The sequence below is a fragment of the Mastigoproctus giganteus genome, chromosome 1 (genome assembly GCF_048544385.1).
Source record: "Mastigoproctus giganteus isolate SK-2022 chromosome 1, ASM4854438v1, whole genome shotgun sequence".
Taxonomy (NCBI): Eukaryota; Metazoa; Arthropoda; class Arachnida; order Uropygi; family Thelyphonidae; genus Mastigoproctus; species Mastigoproctus giganteus.
In genome coordinates this window covers 253,889,444-253,907,905 of record NC_143575.1, presented here as the reverse complement: position 1 = coordinate 253,907,905, position 18,462 = coordinate 253,889,444, and the positions used below count along the sequence as shown (strand labels likewise).

Below are 18,462 nucleotides of genomic sequence, written 5' to 3'. Positions count from 1 at the left end.
CATCATCAATATCATTTATAAATACAGAAAACAATAAAGGACCCAATGCCGAACCCTGAGGGATTCCACTAATAACATTAGTCCACGATGAGCAGTGTCCATTGATTACCACTCTGTCTTCTCCCCCTCAACCACCCCTTTATCCATAGCAGCAATTTGCCTCCAATGCCACACTGCTCCAATTTGTGCAGCAGTCTTTCATGTGCAACAGTATCAAAAGCCTTTCTAAGATCCAAATATATAATATCAAAGTTATTCTCTGCATCCAGTTCTTTTGTGACAGCATCATAGTATCCAATCAAATTGGTCAGGCAAGACTTCCGCTTTACAAAACCATGCTGTGTCTGAGCTATAACTGAAGTCTTGTCTAGATGATCCTGCAGTGCTTCTTTAACCAGTGCCTCCATTAATTTTCCGGGAACAGAAATTAAACTCACAGGTCTATAATTACTTGTGTCACCCTTTGCTGCCTTCTTTAATATAACTGGATAGATTCCATCCACCCCAGGTGCCTTTCTTGTGTTTATCTTCAACAATTTCTCCTCCACTTTACTCTCAGTTATTACAAGATTCTCTAGCTTACTGACAGAGTTGAATACACCTCTGGCATTCCCCTCGCTGAATAACTCCTCATGTGTGAATGTCGATGCAAAATATTCATTTAGTTTGTTAGCTACCTGAGCAGGATCATCAACAGTTGACCCATCGATATCAAGTGGACCAATCTGATTCATCCCCTTCCTTCTAGAGTTTACATAAGTAAAGAACTCTTTGCTGTTTTTCTTCGCATCCCTTGCCATGGATTTCTCGTAATCTGCCTTCGCCTGCCTAACCTCCTTTGTAACTTGGTTACAGATCAACTTGTATCTATCATAGGCTTCTGTGTCATGTGTTAATTTGTATGTATCCCATGCATTTTTCTTCTCTGCCATATGCCTCATTAGTTCATCTGACATCCATTTAGGCCTAAACCAACTATTTATTAGTTGGTATGTAAAGCCTAGTAGCTTCCAAGATATGTTCTTTGAATGCTTCCCATTTTGAATTTGCTGTTGGTAACATCATCAGTTGATCCCACTGTATAGAATTTAAATACTGTATCAGTCCATCGTAGTCGCCTTTACGAAAGCAATACCCCTTCCCTTTACCCCTAATGGTAGTTACCTCTTTGAGTAAATCCCACTTCAGCACACTGTGATCACTGCCACCTAGTGGTTCATTTATCTGCAGATTCTTAATGCATGAAGAATCACTACTGATAATCAAATGAAGAGTATTACTCCCTCTAGTTGCCTCCCGAACATGCTGATGTAGAAAACAATCATCCAATAAATCCACAAAAGCCTTGCTGGTGTGTGAGTGACCAACCCACAAATTGCAGTCAATATCTGGGAAATTAAAATCCCCCATAATAAGACTCTCTGATTTACTGGCCCACTCTATTTCTCTGTACAGTTTCTTATTATACTCATCAGAGTCATTAGGCCTATAGCACACTCCTACTCTCAATTTTGATCTCCCAATGCTTATGTCACACCAAACTGACTCGACACTGCACTGTTCAGCAATGTCGACTGGCTTCACTTCCTTGTATTTTATGTGTTTCTTAACTAATAGCATAACCCCTCCTCCCTTCCTATCCTGTCTATCCTTTCTGTAGACGTTGTACTCCCCAAATTCTAGTTCTGCATTCCTTATATCAGTGTGACACCACGTCTCTGAAATCCCAACAATATGTGCCTTTGATGTTTTGAGCAATACCTCAAATTCATCAAATTTATTTACTAGACTCCTAGCATTGGTGTACACGCAAGTACATATGCACCTGCTCTTCCTCTTAGCCACCCTAACACAACCCATATGTTTACTTGTACCCCAATGATTCCCAGCAGTCTCTGAAATATCCTGCATCTTATTTTCCAGGCTGCTGCTCATTCCAATAGAAGCAGTACAAGAATCACTTTCTCCTCTGCCAGTGGCTACTGTTAATCTATTAGTCCTTGTATCCGTCAAATCTAGCAGTTTTCCAACCCTCCTAACACTGCCTCGATAGCATCAGCAAACATTCTTGCACCCTTTCTATTTAAGTGTAGCGCCTCCGTAGCCAGGTGGGAAGGAGCAGCAGTGCGTAGCACATGCTTCTTGATTAGACCGGGGTTCGAGCCCGTCACCACTAAATACGGAGGATGCGGAGAGGTCAGGAATGACCACCGCATATTCACGGAGTAATATGGCCTTAGTTGCTAATGCTCCTAAAAACCAAATAACAACAATTTAAGTGTATCCCATCTCTGTAGAAGCAGTCTCTCCTGTTAACAAGTACAGACCAGGCTGAAAAAAATTCTACCCCTTGAGCCCTGCACAATCTTTCCAGGGCCGAATTGATCGACAGGGCTCTCATCATATACTCCCTCCTATCGTGTCTGGTCAGAATTGCAGACACTTTCAAATTCAACCCTAATTCTCGGCTTTTTTTTATCAGTGACCTGTACTTGTTAAGTAATTCCGCCAGTCTCCTGCTCTTAATATCATTAGTGCCAATGTGTACAACTATATCACCTTTTGTGCCCTTAAAAGATGATATCCGCTCTACAACGTCATCAACCTTTGCCCCTGGCAGACATACCCTGGTCCTGTTCCACCTAGTCTGAAAAACAGGATGCAGGATATTTCAGAGACTGCTGGGAGTCATTGCGGTACAAGTAAACACATGGGTTGTGTTAGGGTAGCTAAGAATAGAAACAGGTGCATGTATACCTGCGTGTACACCAATGCTAGGAGTTTGGTAAATAAATTTGATGAATTTGAGGTATTGCTCAAAACATCAAAGGCAGATATTGTTGGGATATCAGAGACGTGGTGTCACACAGATATAAGTAATGCGGAACTGGAATTTGGGGAATACAATGTGTATAGAAAGGATAGACAGGACAGGAGGGGAGGAGGGGTTATGCTATTAATTAAGAAACACATAAAGTCCAAGGAAGTGAAGCCAGTCGACATCGATGGACAGGGCAGCGTCGAGTCAGTTTGGTGTGACATAAGCATAGGGAAATCAAAATTGAGAGTAGGAGTGTGCTATAGGCCTAATGACTCTGATGAGTATAATAAGATATTGTACAGGGAAATAGAGTGGGCCAGTAAATCAGAGAGTCTTATAATGGGGGACTTTAATTTCCCAGATATTGACTGGAATTTGTGGGTTGGTCACTCGCACACTAGCAAGGCTTTTGTGGATTTATTGGATGATTGTTTTCTACATCAGCATGTTCGTGAGGCAACGAGAGGGAGCAATACTCTTGATCTGATTATCAGTAGTGATTCCTCATGCATTAAGAACCTGCAGATAAATGAACCACTAGGTGGCAGTGATCACAGTGTGTTGAAGTGGGATTTACTCAAGGAGGTAACTACCATCAGAGGTAAAGGGAAGGGTTTTTGTTTTCGTAAAGGCGACTATGATGGTCTGAGACAGTATTTAAATTCTATACAGTGGGACCAACTGATGATGTTACCAACAGCAAACTCAAAATGGGAAGCATTCAAGGAACTAATCTTGGAGGCTACCAGGCTTTACATACCAACTAAGAAATATTGTTCAAGGTTTAGGCCTAAATGGTTGTCAGATGAACTAATGAGACATGTGGCAGAGAAGAAAAATGCATGGGATACATACAAATTAATGGGTGACATGGAAGCCTATGATAGATATAAGTTGGTCTGTAACCAAGTCACAAAGGAGATTAGGCAGGCAAAGGCAGACTATGAAAAATCCTTGGCAAAGGATGCAAAGAAAAACAGAAAAGAGTTCTTTACATACTTGAACTCGAAAAGGAAAGGGATGAATCAGATTGGTCCACTGGATATTGATGGTTCAACAGTTGAGGATCCTGCTCAGGTGGCTAACAATCTAAACGAGTATTTTGCATCTACATTCACGCATGAGGAGTTATTCAGGAAGGAGAATGATGTAGGTAAAGTAAACATTGGCAGTGAGCTGGATGATTTTGTAATAACTGAGAGGAAAGTGGAGGAGAGATTGTTGGGGATAAACATAAAAAAGACACCTGGGGTGGATGGGATCTATCCAGTTATATTAAAGGAGGCAGCAAAGGAAGTAAGCAAACCCTTAGCCATAATTATGAGAGCTTCCTTGGACTCAGGGGAGGTACCTATGGACTGGAGATGTGCAAATGTGACCCCAATTCACAAAGGAGGTTCAAAGGCTGACACAAGTAATTATAGACCTGTTAGTTTAACTTCTGTTCCAGGTAAATTAATGGAGGCACTGGTTAAAGAAGCACTGCAGGATCATCTAGACAAGAAATCAATTATAGCTCAGACGCAGCATGGTTTTGTTAAGGGCAGGTCTTGCCTGACCAATTTGATTGGATACTATGATGTAGTCACAAAAGAACTGGATGCAGGGAATAACTTTGATATTATATATTTGGATCTTAGAAAGGCTTTTGATTCTGTTGCACATGGAAGACTGCTGCACAAATTGGAGCAGTGTGGCATTGGAGGCAAATTGCTGCTATGGATAAGGGGATGGTTGAGTGGCAGAAGACAGAGAGTGGTAATCAATGGACACTGCTCAACGTGGACTAATGTTATTAGTGGAGTTCCTCAGGGTTCAGTGTTGGGTCCGTTGTTGTTTTCGGTGTTTATGAATGATATTGATGATGGGATATCAAGTTTAATGTCCAAGTTTGCAGATGATACAAAGGTTGGCAGGGTCGTTAAGGACAATACTGACTCTATGCTGCTGCAACAGGATCTGGACAGGTTGAACAGATGGGCTGAGAGGTGGCAAATGAGGTTTAACATCGACAAATGTAAAGTGCTGCATATGGGAAACAGTAACCCCAGAGCAACGTATCAACTCTGCGGTACTACACTGACAGTGGTGGAGAATGAAAAGGACCTGGGGGTAATTGTGCAGGCAGATATGAAGTTCTCTGAGCAGTGCAGACGAGCTGCAAGAGTAGCTCATGGTGTCTTGTCAATGATATACAGGAATTTTTCTAGCAGGGATAAGGAGGTGATTATTCCATTGTATAAGGCAATGGTAAGGCCACATCTTGAGTACTGTATACAGGTCTGGAGGCCTCATTTCAAAAAGGATGTAGAGCTGCTGGAACGGGTACAGAGAAGGGCAACAAGATTAGTAAATGGAACAAAGGGTTGCTCTTACGAAGAAAGGCTTAAGTTTTGCAAATTACAGAGTCTGGAGACTAGGCACCGGCGAGGTGATCTGATAGAGGTGTATAAGGCTTTGAATGGTTTGAGCATGCTCAATGCCAATGGGATTCTTCATCTTTCTCAGAATAATCACCTCAGAGGGCATAAATTCAAATTGAGGAAGGACGGATGTCGGATAGATGTGCGGAAATTTGCCTTTGGCCAGCGGGTGGTTGGTTGGTGGAACCGACTTCCATCACTGGTTGTTGAAGTTGATAGCCTAAACAAATTTAAAGCTCAACTGGACAGGTATTTCGAACGAACGGAGGGGTGAAATGGGAGTGGGTTTTTTTTTTTTTTTTTTTTGTTTTTTTTGGCTGATGCTGAATAAGCTTGCTTTCTTGCATCATATGCCTCTGCTAATGCTAATGCTAATGCTATCCTTTTTACAAAGCATGTTCCCCATTTCCCTGACAATAGAGTCACCAACTACTAGTTCCTTTGGGACCAGCGCATTCTGCCTTGGGGGCTGCCGCTGTGTTGCGCGATGACCAAGTGCAAGCTCTGGCATTGGTGTGGGTAGCTGAGAGCTTGATGGGCCCCTCACTCCCCTCCTTCGAGGGCATCCACCCTGTCCTTCAAGCTCTCATATAGGCCCATAACAATGCTGAGTTGACCCCTGATTTCCTTACACTCCTTGCATCGCGCACATACAAAGACATCCCCCATAGCAGTATCATGTCCCATACATGACTGCTCCGCAAACATCAAGCAAATAGTGCATCTTAAAAGGCTGTGATTCAGAGGGTAACTGCCCCCTCAGTTCTTCTCTGAGCCACAGCATTCCCATTAGCTTGAGCCTTTTGCTTTGCTGCTTTGGTTTGAGTCATGATTTCGATTTACTTTCAATAAAATTTCAATTTCAGTACAAAATTAAATCCTAAACTTGTATCCCAACAAAGTTATAACGCTATATTTATGTTTCAGTAACGAGTGTTATCTACGAAATCCCTTTATATAACTTCCGTATCAAGTTATGTATTAATTATTTATTTTTACTAATTATTTATATTACGTAACCTAAGTGGTTATATGTATAGTTAAAAGTACAATTTAATTGCGAATGAAGTTCGACAAGATTAATAGATTTTACTGATTAATTTTCGCGTAACAATGGCGGCTAATTACGATCGGTAAACACGTGGATTTGATACCCTTTCCGATACTAAGTAATACCTACAAAATCTCTATCTAAGTTACTTTAAACTTAAGTACCGTAAATAGGAATATAAAGCTACTCCAGAAAATAAGTTAATATGTTAATTTAAACTAATAAAGCAGAAAATAAATCAGAAAAAACTTCTCTGTTCCAGGAGCGGCAGAAAGGCACGTCCTCCGCACAGGCAACCCTCGTCCTCAGTCCCTAAGAGGCTTAAGTTCTGCAAATTGCAGTGACTGGAGACTAGGCACCTGCGAGGTGATCTGATTGAGGTGTATAAGACCTTGAATAGGTTGAGTACGCTGAATTCTGATGGAATTCTAATGCTTGCTCAGATTATGAACTTGAGGGGGCATGAATTCATATTGAGGAAAGACAGCTGTAGAATAGATGTGCGGAAATTTGCCTTTAGCCAGCGGGTGGTTAATTGCTGGAACAAACTTCCATCTGTAGTTGTGGAAGTTGATAGGTTGAATAAATTTAAGGAGGAATTGGACAAACATTTAGAGAGAACTGTTTTGTAATTTTTTTTTTTTGTCTAATGCTGCGTAAGCTCATGCACTTGCTTTCTTGCATCACATGCCACTACTACTACTATCACCGGTTTCACGCTTTAATTTCAGCACCCGGGATACGGTTGACTGGTGGCAGCCTATTTTATCAATGATAGCACGCGTAGAAAACCCTTCCTGGAACAGAGCAACAGCTACACTGTTTTTTTTTTTCTTGGTGTCAACTTAACATATGGAGCCATGCTTACACCTCCGCAAAATAGGATACTAATGAGCGTGTATACCCTTCCAACGCCGTATTTATTGAAACCGCTGATGCAAGCGGGTGCATAAGTACACGTGCCTTGAGTGACCGGGGTTCAAGCCCGTGACTGCTGAATACGGTGCTGTTTCTTGTATTCTGTGTATCTTTTAATCTCCTCTGACCGTTTGGTTGTCCCAGAGTAGAAACAGAAAATTTATTTATTTAATAGCTTGCAATTACTCTCTGATGCAATAGAAGCGTTATCTGACGCAATACCTTTGCTTTGCGACAAAGTATTCAAAGAGCAATGTTCAAAGAGCAATGTTCAACCTCTAAATGGTCCGGGCCATTTTAGGCGAATGAAGAAGAAATCAGAAGTGCGTGCAATAGGTTGTAGCATTCACGGTATCTCCAAATTTTCGAAAATGTACAAGAATGCCTCGGCGGTCCCAGGAAATAGTCAGTTACCTTCCCAACTAACAGCGCAGCCTTCTTCTTGAGATGCTTCTATTTCATCGATGAACGTTTGAATTTGGGTGATTGAGGGGGGAAAGAAAAGGATGAGGAGATTGTTGCTTTCCCCCACTTCCTTCTAGGGTTCCAAAATTACATTCAGATCAAAATATGAAGTTAATGGATGCAAAGTATTTAAAAGGAAAAAAATTCAAAATTAGCTAACACAGGTGGATCAAGTGGTGAAGCTTCTACAAGTGCGGGAGCAATTGAGAGTAGGGGATCTAATACAAATACAGCTCTTAGTCAACCTGTTGAAAAGCAGACAGAGTATCGTGATCAGGGTGCGCAAATAGAGGGAATTAGGGAGGGGTTTTAAGATATCCAAATATTCTCAGAACCTAAGTCGTTGGATGAGGCAGATTTTCAACATGGGGATTTGGAAGTTGATATAGATAGCTTTTACAGTGATATTAGTAGGAGAAGCATAGGAACCAATGTAAGAGAGAGAGTGATATCATTGTTAGTAACATTCATGAGCAAAAATATAAGCTGGGAGATGTAAATTCAATATATGAGTTAATTACTAAGCTTAAAAAATTATTAGTGGATTATACAACAAGTGAGAGTAACAAGGTAACAAAGGCAGTTTCAAATTTTGTGTTGGATAAGTGGATAGGCTTAGAAGTAATTACCACAGCATTACTAATAGATAATGAAAGTAAGGGTACAGGAATTGCCCTTCTGCAGACAAGAGTTGCTTTATTTGATAATTTAGTTAGAGGTCATTCATTTCTGCCTGGGATCCTCAGCAACAGCATCAACAGCAACAGCAACAGCAACAGCATCAATCGTATGCAGATGCTGTTGCTGTTGATGCAGCATCAAACGTATGCAGATATGGTGAAAACGTCATTTTGAGCTCTCAATATAACATTGTTATATTGAGAGCTCAGCATGATACTCAGAATCGTCAGAAGTGGAATTCTGACGTGTTTTTCGGAAGCGGTTTCTAGAATTTGATAAAGCGATGGAAAAAGTGAATAAATGTTTTTGGTGATTATTTTGAAAAATAAATGCTTGGCTCAGGTCAAGTTTCTTACGTTTGTGACGTACTTACTGACCTCTCCTTCTGACATGGTGATCTCCCAAGCCCACTTTCTATTTTTAGAAAATATGCTTCAAATTGAAACATCAGAAGACTTATAGATCAAATTATGAGTTTCTTAAAAGAAAGCAATTTATTCCTTCGATTTTATATATATTTTTAGAACCCAAAAAGATAAATAAGGAAAACATTTTTATAGGTGCCTTGGTTTTCTTGTAAGAATTTTTAGTTTGGATAAAATTTAACGTCCGTATTGAAATAAAAACATCGTAGAAGTCCACGCAGAAATACTTGCCTGGTAGACACACACATAAGAACTAATACTAAGGAAAATTCGAGAAATTCTGTTGCTCAAGTTTCTAAAATAAAACATTGTAACAAATGGAATGGAATTCCACAGGAAAATCAATTTATTATTTTTACAAAAATCACTGGATTTTATCATTTGACTTGCGATTTGAAATTATCTGCTCATTTAGAAATTAAAGAAAAAAAAAAAAAATCAGTCTTCTGCAACTTATATCTGTGTCTATATTTGCGCTTCAACTCTACTTTCTTCGCTTTTTCCTCATAATTTATATAATACACGAATCATTTAGAATCTCTCCCCCCTCCCCCCACCATTTTCTTTTTTTGTCGTTAATTATTCTCTTATCACTTAGTTACTTCATCTCTTGCGTAATTCTAAAATCGACCGCATACACTTTATGTCGCTAATGGTCAAATCTTTCTAATGGCACGACCGTGATTTTTAATGGACTCTTTCTTCTTGCAGTAATGAGTTCCACTTCCTGACGATAGTATACAATAAAACAAACATTTTCACTTATTGGTAATGTTCATTAATCAGCGAGGAGAAATGTGATTTTATGCACAGAAATATACGGTGATTAAGCTAAAGTTTTTTATAACAAATTCATACGAATTTGTTATTAAAAAACCAGATATAAATAAAATTATGTATGTGATCGCCATATTTGGTATTACACTGAATAACAAGTAAGAATAGTTGCAGTGACATGTTGAACTTAAATATTACGTAAATAATATTCTTTTTAAAAAATAGATTCGATAATAGATTTGGAAAAAGCTTATGACAGTGTCCCAAGAAAGATCCTGCGGGAAAAATGTCAATACGGCAACAACTGACCGATATAATCATTTCACTCCGTGGCTGAGTTAGTCGGTCTCAGGCGTAGATAGTAAGAAGAAGAAATATTTATTGTACAGTAAAGATACAGATACAATAATGTGCCCGCCACAGCCAGGAGGCCAGGGGCTTGACAATGATATAGGGTAATATAAAAATATGTACAGTATAAAAAATTGTGCAGTATAAAAGATTACATAACAATTAAAAACGTAGCATTAGCCATTCAATAGATATGAGTATGTACATAGTTGTGAGGCAGACAGTACACCAAGGTATGTGCACGTTCATATGTACAAAGCACATATTTAAGCATATTCACAAAAGTCAGAATATTTCACAGTGCCAAATTGATGTTCGGTATTGCATTTTCTTGTGAAGACAGTTCGTCGATTTGCCTGCGACGTGCCGTTATGCGCCTCATAGGAGATAGCAGATGGAGATATCAGTATGAGTCGACATCAGGGGCCAAACAAAAGGGGAACAAGTTCGGCCAACGAGCGCCTGTAATTGCGATCAGAAGCGAATTTCTGGAGGTCAACTCCGATCATTAGCAGGGCTTGTACTGTAGGAAGTACTTGTCCAGGTAGGAATCTGTCACTGATCTTCAGCCTGTTCCGTTGTAGCTGAAGAAGAGGGGTGGCTCGTAAGGAAGGAAGTGGAACATGCCACTGGCATATATCCCAGCAGTCAGGGGAGTTGATTCTGCCAACTAGCATTTTGGCTGTGGTCACAGTTCTCCTCATGCTGATTATTTGAGGCAGCCGCGGGATTTGGAGTTGGTCGGCCATGCTGGTGGTCCTCTGCTGAGGGGGGGAGTCGATGTTTGTGGGTTGCTCACTTCAATATCCAGTATTCACTGGCAAAGATGGGCTTCATGAGAGAAGGTACTGCGGATGCCCATATTTCAGAGGCATACAGAAAGGTAGGATACACAATGGTTTCCAGATATCTGATTGTGGTTCTTGCGTCTGTGTTATGAAGAAGATGTTGACGGGCAATCCAGCGCATTCGGTTGATCTTGCGTAGAACACATTCGATGTGACAGTTGAACCTAAGGTTTGGGTCGAAGGTTACACCGAGATCTTTGTGTTTAGTAACACTTGGAATAACTGCACCCTGCAGTGAGGGTTGTATGGATGTGGGACACTTCTTCAGAGAAAAAACCATAATAACGGATTTTTGGGGGTTCAGTTTGAGACCGAAATGGTTGAGATGGCTAGAGAAAGCTGTGATCTTATTACAGATTTCCGATGTGATCACTCCTCTGTCGGCTGATGGTGGTATTTCCGTTAGGAACTTTATATCGTCGGCGTAGGTAATGACATCATCTCTGTTACACACAAACGGAATAAGGAGGGCGGTAAAAAGTAACCCCGATAAAACGCCACCTTGCGGCACACCAGCATTGATGGATCGGGTATAGCAGAGGTTACGATGAGTGAAGTACACTGTTCTGTTCCGGAGGAGCGAGTGCAGAAAAGCGAAAACGTCACCTTTGATCCGAAAGAAATTGGTTAGGAGATTCAGAAGGGCTGAGATGTTGAGGCTGTCAAAAGCAGCTTCAATATCGGCATAAACAACCGCCATTTCTGATTTGGCCTCAAATGCATTTAAGATTTCCGTTTGGACTGCCAGAAGGTTGGAGACAGTTGATCTATTAGGGAGAACATAATGGAGTTGTTTTGATGATTGTGGAAAAAGATGGCGTGTTATATGCGGAAGAAGGACTTTTTCCAGTAGCTTTAGGAGCGTGGATGCAGTGGAAATTGGTCTATAGTGCTTCGGCTGGCTTGGTAGTTGAACTTTAGGTAGTGGGGCAAGACTGTATTTGCTCCAGGATGCAGGAAACACTCTATGAGAGAGGATGGAGTTGAACAGGTAGAGCAGAGGATCAAGGATATATGGACTGAGGCACTTTACGATGAAATGCGGGACTTTATCGATGCCAGCGGTGCATGACGGACGCAGCGAGTTGATGGCTTGACGAAGCTGCTGTCGATCGATTTGAATGGAAAACAGCTCATCATCTGGACTAGAAATGGGGTCTGGTTGGTAATCATATGGTTGTGTGATGTTGTCTTGGAATCTGGCTACATAGTTGATCCATTCAACTGGATTGAAATTGGAATCTGGTTCAGAGTAAGGTTTTCCCCCCAGAAACTGAGGTTTTTCTTCCAGCAAACAGACAAATCGACTACAGAACACACGCAATTAACAGACATAAGACATGAATTTAATTATTCGGGTGGCTTAAATATAATAGTTTGGTGTGAAGATGTTTCACATGTTATATATTCGATCCATTGGTCGCAGTGCATGGCATTAAGAATTCCACGTTCGGCCTTAATGTACTGGACAATGCTGTTTATCTTACGCCATGGCAGTTTAGTAGAAATGGTCTCTACACCTTTCAATATTATAACGTCCCACAGCACGACTTGTGGACTAATGGTTTACGGATAATAGCATCGGGATGTGCACTGGCGAAACTACCATACTTCGAGGTCTTTCGCTGCGAGAAGTCCGAAGAGTCAGGCCTTTCAACTGCTATCGTATTGTTTTAAAGAGCATGTAGGACGGGTGGAATTTCGCAAGTCTCGCGGAAGACGAAAAATTTGCAGTCATGCCACTGGGAATAATGACCATCATCCAAGTCAACCCTGTGGGATGGTATTTGAGTGCTTGTGGGATAAACTTTCCAAGCGTTTATTATGCAAGCGAATTCTAACTTTCAAAATAATCTCCTCAAGCTGTAGTCAGCTGACTGTTAACATATTTGCGCTATCAATCAAGTGAATGGGAAACCCACTTCGCGCACATTTTCCCAACTCCTAAATCATTATTATTATTTTATTTTATTATTATTATTATTTTAATAATAATAAAATATTAATATTTTATTATTATTATTATTATCCTTATGGAAATAAACGGATAATAATAATAATAATAAAATAATTAATGTTTCTTTCCACAGCATTACATCCGCATTGCAGCTATTGAATGTTCTACCTGAAAGTGAATCTTGTCTACAAGAATTATATTTCTACTATTTTTATATTTCACCGTAGTAGAAGCCTTTCCGACCTCTGTTTGTCCTCGATGCTTCTTTCTTTCTTTCTTTCTGCTTATATTTCTTCATCCATCTTCGGACACGGCTAATATCAATTTCCTCTCGACACACACACATTAATCAGCCTGTTATGGATGTCATTAGCAGAATATCCATCCACGGCGACAGGAGTTCAATAACTGCTGTTTGTTTTAGCTTAATATCCATGGTTAATGTACTATAAAGAAAAATACGCAAGCCTATGATGCAAAATACACATTAGAAGAAATACGATTTACTTTTACAAGTAAGCAAAGTTTAATACGCGATTGGTGGGCCAATAAGCATTACAATTGCTATAACCCCCCCCCACCTCTCAGAAATGTGGAGATAAGAAGATTCTGCCATTTTGTTAATAGCATATCGCCCTCGTGGGTAGCACAGTGGTATAATCATGAGTTCGAATCCTCTAAATGGCGTGAGGAATTTTTATTGGTCTTTTTCACAACATGGTGGAGTTAGTCCGTCTCAGGCGAAGGTTGCACGATTTTTTTTATCCCAGAAACTCTAGTTTTTCGTCCAGCAAACAGCAAATCGCCAACAGAATACAAGCAATTTACATACACAATATACATACGGTGCAATATGGCCTAAGTTGCTGATGCGATATCAACAACCAAACATCCAATAACATATCCTTTATTCTCTCTCTCCTGTTGTCTTGGTATTTTTTGTTGCTGGAGCAATAACATTTCAGAATTCATCTTGAGATCGAGTTCTTAAATATTTTTTAATGATTTAGCATTTTTTTTTGCATAGCTTTTTTTATAATTTGTGTTTTCTTTTAAATCTAATTTTGAAGGTGACCTTTAACAGTCCAACAAATACAGCCCAATAAATTAAAATTAAATCTTACGCCATGGCATTTAGTAGAAATGGTCTCTACACCTTTCAATATTATAACGTCCCATAGCACGACTTGTGGACTTGTGGACTAATATTTAAAAGAACGATGTTCTTTTAAATATTTAAATTTATATGCTATTGATCATAACTATAAAAATCTTCCACCATTTTTGTCTATTAGAACATTTAAAACTTTTAAATACACAAATGAATGCACTATGTGGCCGGCTTATTACATTGCCCAATAGCGAGTAGATTTGCCTTTTATCTCACAAAACAGCTTCGATTCGTCGTGGCATGAACGGGGCATTAAAAGCATGCCTCAGGGATACTGGTTTATGTTGATTCAATTACTTTTCGCAGTTATTGCAAATTGGATGGTTGTGGATTTTTACCCCAAACAGCTGATTTCATCTCATCCAACAAGTGCTCATCTGGACTGAGATCTGGTGAGTGAGGAGGTCACTACAGTAGGCTGAATTCACTCTCGTGTTCCTGGATCGATTTCTGTACAAATCTGGTCTAGTGCATTGCTCAATATCCTGTTTAAAGAACTCATTCGCAAATGGATAAACTGCAGCTATAAAGGGATACGACTGGTTGGAAACAGTTTCCAGATAAGCTAAGGTATCCAACTGTTTCTCCACTACACCAAGGTACCTGTTGTGAAAGAATGGATCTAGTGACTCATGCCGTTTTCGTCATATTCTAGTCCTTCTATCATCGCGAAATAACAGCAACCAGGATTCATCAGACCGGGTAACGTTTTTCCAATCCTCCACTGTCCAGCGTTGGTGTTCCTGAGTCTACTGACAGGAGTTGACCCGGTTCGGTCGTCGGCTGCTAAACCCCGTCATTGACAAGGTCCAATGAATTGTGCATTCTGAAATACCTTTTTTTTCCCTTGTTGTACTGAGTTGTTATTTGACTGACTGTAACCTTTCTGGTACCGTGCACAAGTCTTGCCAGCCTCCATTAGGTTCTTGCATCAAAGAGCTATGTCCAACCACAGGATCCCGTTGGCTGGTGTTTGATTATTAGACTATTCTCGATACACCCGCGACACAGTCCTAAGTGAAAAGCAGCAGGGTTGCAATTTCCGAAAGATTCATACCTGCGCAACTGGAGCCGACTACTGTACTATGCCACTTTCAGAGTCACTTTTCGAGCTGAATTGCACACATATAGCATCCCTAAGTATCTGTCCACCTGCTTTATATTGCATGGTAAGCATGCAATGCTCTTACTGAAGAAACGTTCCATTTCATGATAACGGTAGGTGTACTTAATAAAGTTTTCACTACGTGTATATTAATAATAAAAATATTATAACAAAGAAGACTATTATAATTATAGTTCTTTATCCGAATATTTAAATTGAACACTGATTTACATATTATCATGTTATTACAGCAGACAATATGGAAAGGATCATCTCTGACCGACGACCTGCGGTCGCCAAGGATTACCATTTAGTCCACCACACCTCAGAAAAAAAACGAAATGTTCCTCCTGATTTCAAAAAGAAGCATGGACACATCCCACAAATTGGAAACTCTGTAAAATCCGCTTATGGATCTTCTGTTGAAGAAGAGAAATCCGTTAAGAAGAAACATCACGGGAAGTCTTTAGAAACTTCTCATGGAAATTCAATGACGAAGCTAAAATCTCAATTAAGTGATAAACAACAAGCGAAGCAAGCAGATAGTCGAAAAAAACGTCCCCTAAAGAAACGAGAGGGTCACTACGATGATGATAACGAACAAACCATGTTAGGAGAACTTCGAAGTATCTTGGAAGATGATGATGAAGATGGAAGAATAGTGAAAAAGAGACAAGAAAGCGAAGAAAAAATCAACCAAGTATCTGATGACGTTAGAAAACAAGATAGCCAAAGTCATAACAAATACATTCCTGAAGAAGCTCACGAAAAACAAAAACGTCAATCACACGAAGAATCAAACTTTAGTAAGCTGGAAATACCAAAACATAAGGGTTCTAAGAACAACATGGATTTTAAAGAATGGCTGAGGCAAGAATATTATCGAAATATGGCCAAGTCATTTGCGACAATGAGGAGAAAACGAACCGGCTGGGGCCCTTTGAGTATCCCTCATCCTGAAATGGCTGACCATGAAGAGCAAGCCTTAAAGAAAAATGATGATAAAGACGACAACAAGCATAAGAGAGACGCTGATGATTACATCTTTAATCCAAGTGATTATCGATCTCCCAGTCAATTTGATGAAGTCACAGATAAATTACAAGCGATCGAAAACACTCTGGTGTCAGACGCTTTAAATGTAGCCAAACATGGAGCACGCAAGGGAATTGAGACAGACGTCAGCAGAGAAAAAGTAATCAATGAGTTGAATGCTGCATACGACTTAGCAACCGTGAGAGTGGCATTAAATCATCTGAGGTCTACTATGGAAAGAATGGATGAAGAGGATGGAGATGAAGATAATGAATTACAGCAAGTTCTTCAGCAAGGTTACTGGATCGATTCTGTCGACAAAAGGAAAGGTAAGGCTTTACCATCTCTGTCAGTACTGTCTATTTTCAGGTTGAGTGTATTTGTGATTGAACGAATTAATAATTAATCATTCGAATGATATAATAAAATTATTAAGAACAATGTAGATTTAAGGTATTGCTGAGGCAGGAAATCGAGACAGCACAAACCTTTGGCCATGTTCCGATTATCGAAATAATCGAATGATATGAATATAATCGAAATAATCGAATGATATGAATATAATCGAAATAATCGATTATGATCTATCCATTATGCCCATCATAGTTCTTAGGTATGGCAGAAGAAGTAACGAAACATCAATTTTTTACCGAAGATTGGTTAATATTATTAGTTTATATATAAATATAATGTGGGGGGTTGGGGGGAGCACGGCTGATATGACTAACTTCGCTGCTCCACAGGTTATGACATCTGGTTGGAGGATCCATTACCTTCCTTCTCCCCTTGTCCGATTTCCTTAGCGGAGTTGCCAGTTTCTGGCTAGGGGCCACTTGCTAATAAAAATGAAAAAAAAAAAAAAAATGTAGAAGTCTCTGTCTGCGCGTGTAGCACAGTGGTATCGTCAACGTCCTCCCCACACCAGGTGGAAAAGGTCCGGATTCGAATCCCGTCGATATGGCGAGGAACTTTAATGGGCTTTTTTTCATTCCGTGGCTGAGTTAGTCGGTCTGAGGCGTAGATAGCAAGGTTTTTCCCCCCAGAAACTGGGATTTTTCGCCCATCAAAAACAGGCAAATAGACCAGAGAACACACGCAATTTACAGACGCAATACACATGGATATATGTAATAACTCACCGGGTGACTCTAATGTAATAGTTTAGTTTTCATCAAATATCCTGTTGTCTGTTTTCCTCTGGAAACACTCTCCCGGTAACGGCAAAGTCTCTTGCTGAGTGCCAGGAATTTCTGCTTGAGGGTGTCAAGGTGTTTTTCGATCCTCTGATTATAGACCTTGTGTTTGCTGTGGATGTTGTCTTTCTTGAGAATGACCTTCAATTTTCTGATCAGCTTCTTACTTTTGTAACCCCATTGATGCTGGGTCAGTGGATCTATCTTCACTCATCTCTTTTGCTCTACTCTTCTTTCCCAGGCAGGTGGTTTCTTGCCTTTGCGTTTTCTGTTATATTGTTCTCTGCTTTCCTTCGGTTCTTCCTTGTGGCTGCTACAGATGGACAGTAAATGGCTGTGCGGGTGGTGTCTAGTGTTACTTCATTGTTGTTGAGATAATCCTCTATTGTTCGCCTATTGAGGTGGTTTGTGACTTGCCACAGGATTCTGTTGGGTCTCTGCTTTGGTATGGTGTGGATCTTTGTGGGGTTCATTCCCTCAAATTCTGCTAGGACTTTCCTACACTTTTCTTCTTCTATTCTGGATATCGCGAACTTGTCTGTTTCCACTTTGACTTCTCTAGGTTGTAGTTCTTGTATTTGGTGTTCCTTCTCCTGTTCTATTTTTGTAGTTCGCCCACAATCTGTTTGGTTTTTTTTTTTTCAAGATTCTTGACGATGGTCCGTCTCTGGTTCTGCTATTGGCTGTTTGGTGACCTGAATCGTCTGGAACCGTTCCCACCACTTGGTATGTAGTCTCGTCCTGTACATCGTCATATCAGCCTTTAGCTTGGTTACTTCGTATGATGTTCGCATGATGAACATATTCATGTCAATGCTACACTTCATGCAGTGGCGTTTTCTTCCTTCCTGGGTGGTCACTAGCGCAGAAAACGCTTCCAGTTGGTTCGGCCGAATGGTCTTTCCTCCCACCGCTGTGGTAGCCATTCGGGGGAACAGCGCCACTTGCTCCACTGTTTTTCTCAGGAGACTGTCTCCGACTTTTCGAACCGTCCCCTCTGTCTAACGCCTGAACGCAAGTGACTGTCCTGCGCCACACTCGATGCAGTGTGTTTATTACTGCTCTTCAACATCATCATCATCCATCTATGGAGGTGAACGTGTTTAGCTTCAACTTGTGTCCAGTGGCGGTGTTAGGTCTTCGGAGTGACCACTATTTGTCTGCCTCCTTCACTTCGGCCTTAGGTGAGGTAGGTCCGCTGAAGCGACTTTCCCCATTTTTTAAATTTTTATATTATTATT

General features: G+C 40.3%; 1 protein-coding gene across 3 annotated transcripts in view; it reads left to right on the top strand.

The window, feature by feature from the left end:
- LOC150091791 (uncharacterized) overlaps positions 1 to 18,462 on the top strand; it is an 81,265-nt gene that overhangs the window by 50,755 nt on the left and 12,048 nt on the right. For all 3 annotated transcript variants that reach the window (XM_090376942.1, XM_090376934.1, XM_090376925.1), the window contains exon 3: positions 15,245 to 16,357. In XM_090376942.1, the coding sequence (XP_090233068.1) occupies positions 15,245 to 16,357 (1,113 nt within the window). The remainder of the gene's footprint in view (positions 1 to 15,244; positions 16,358 to 18,462) is intronic.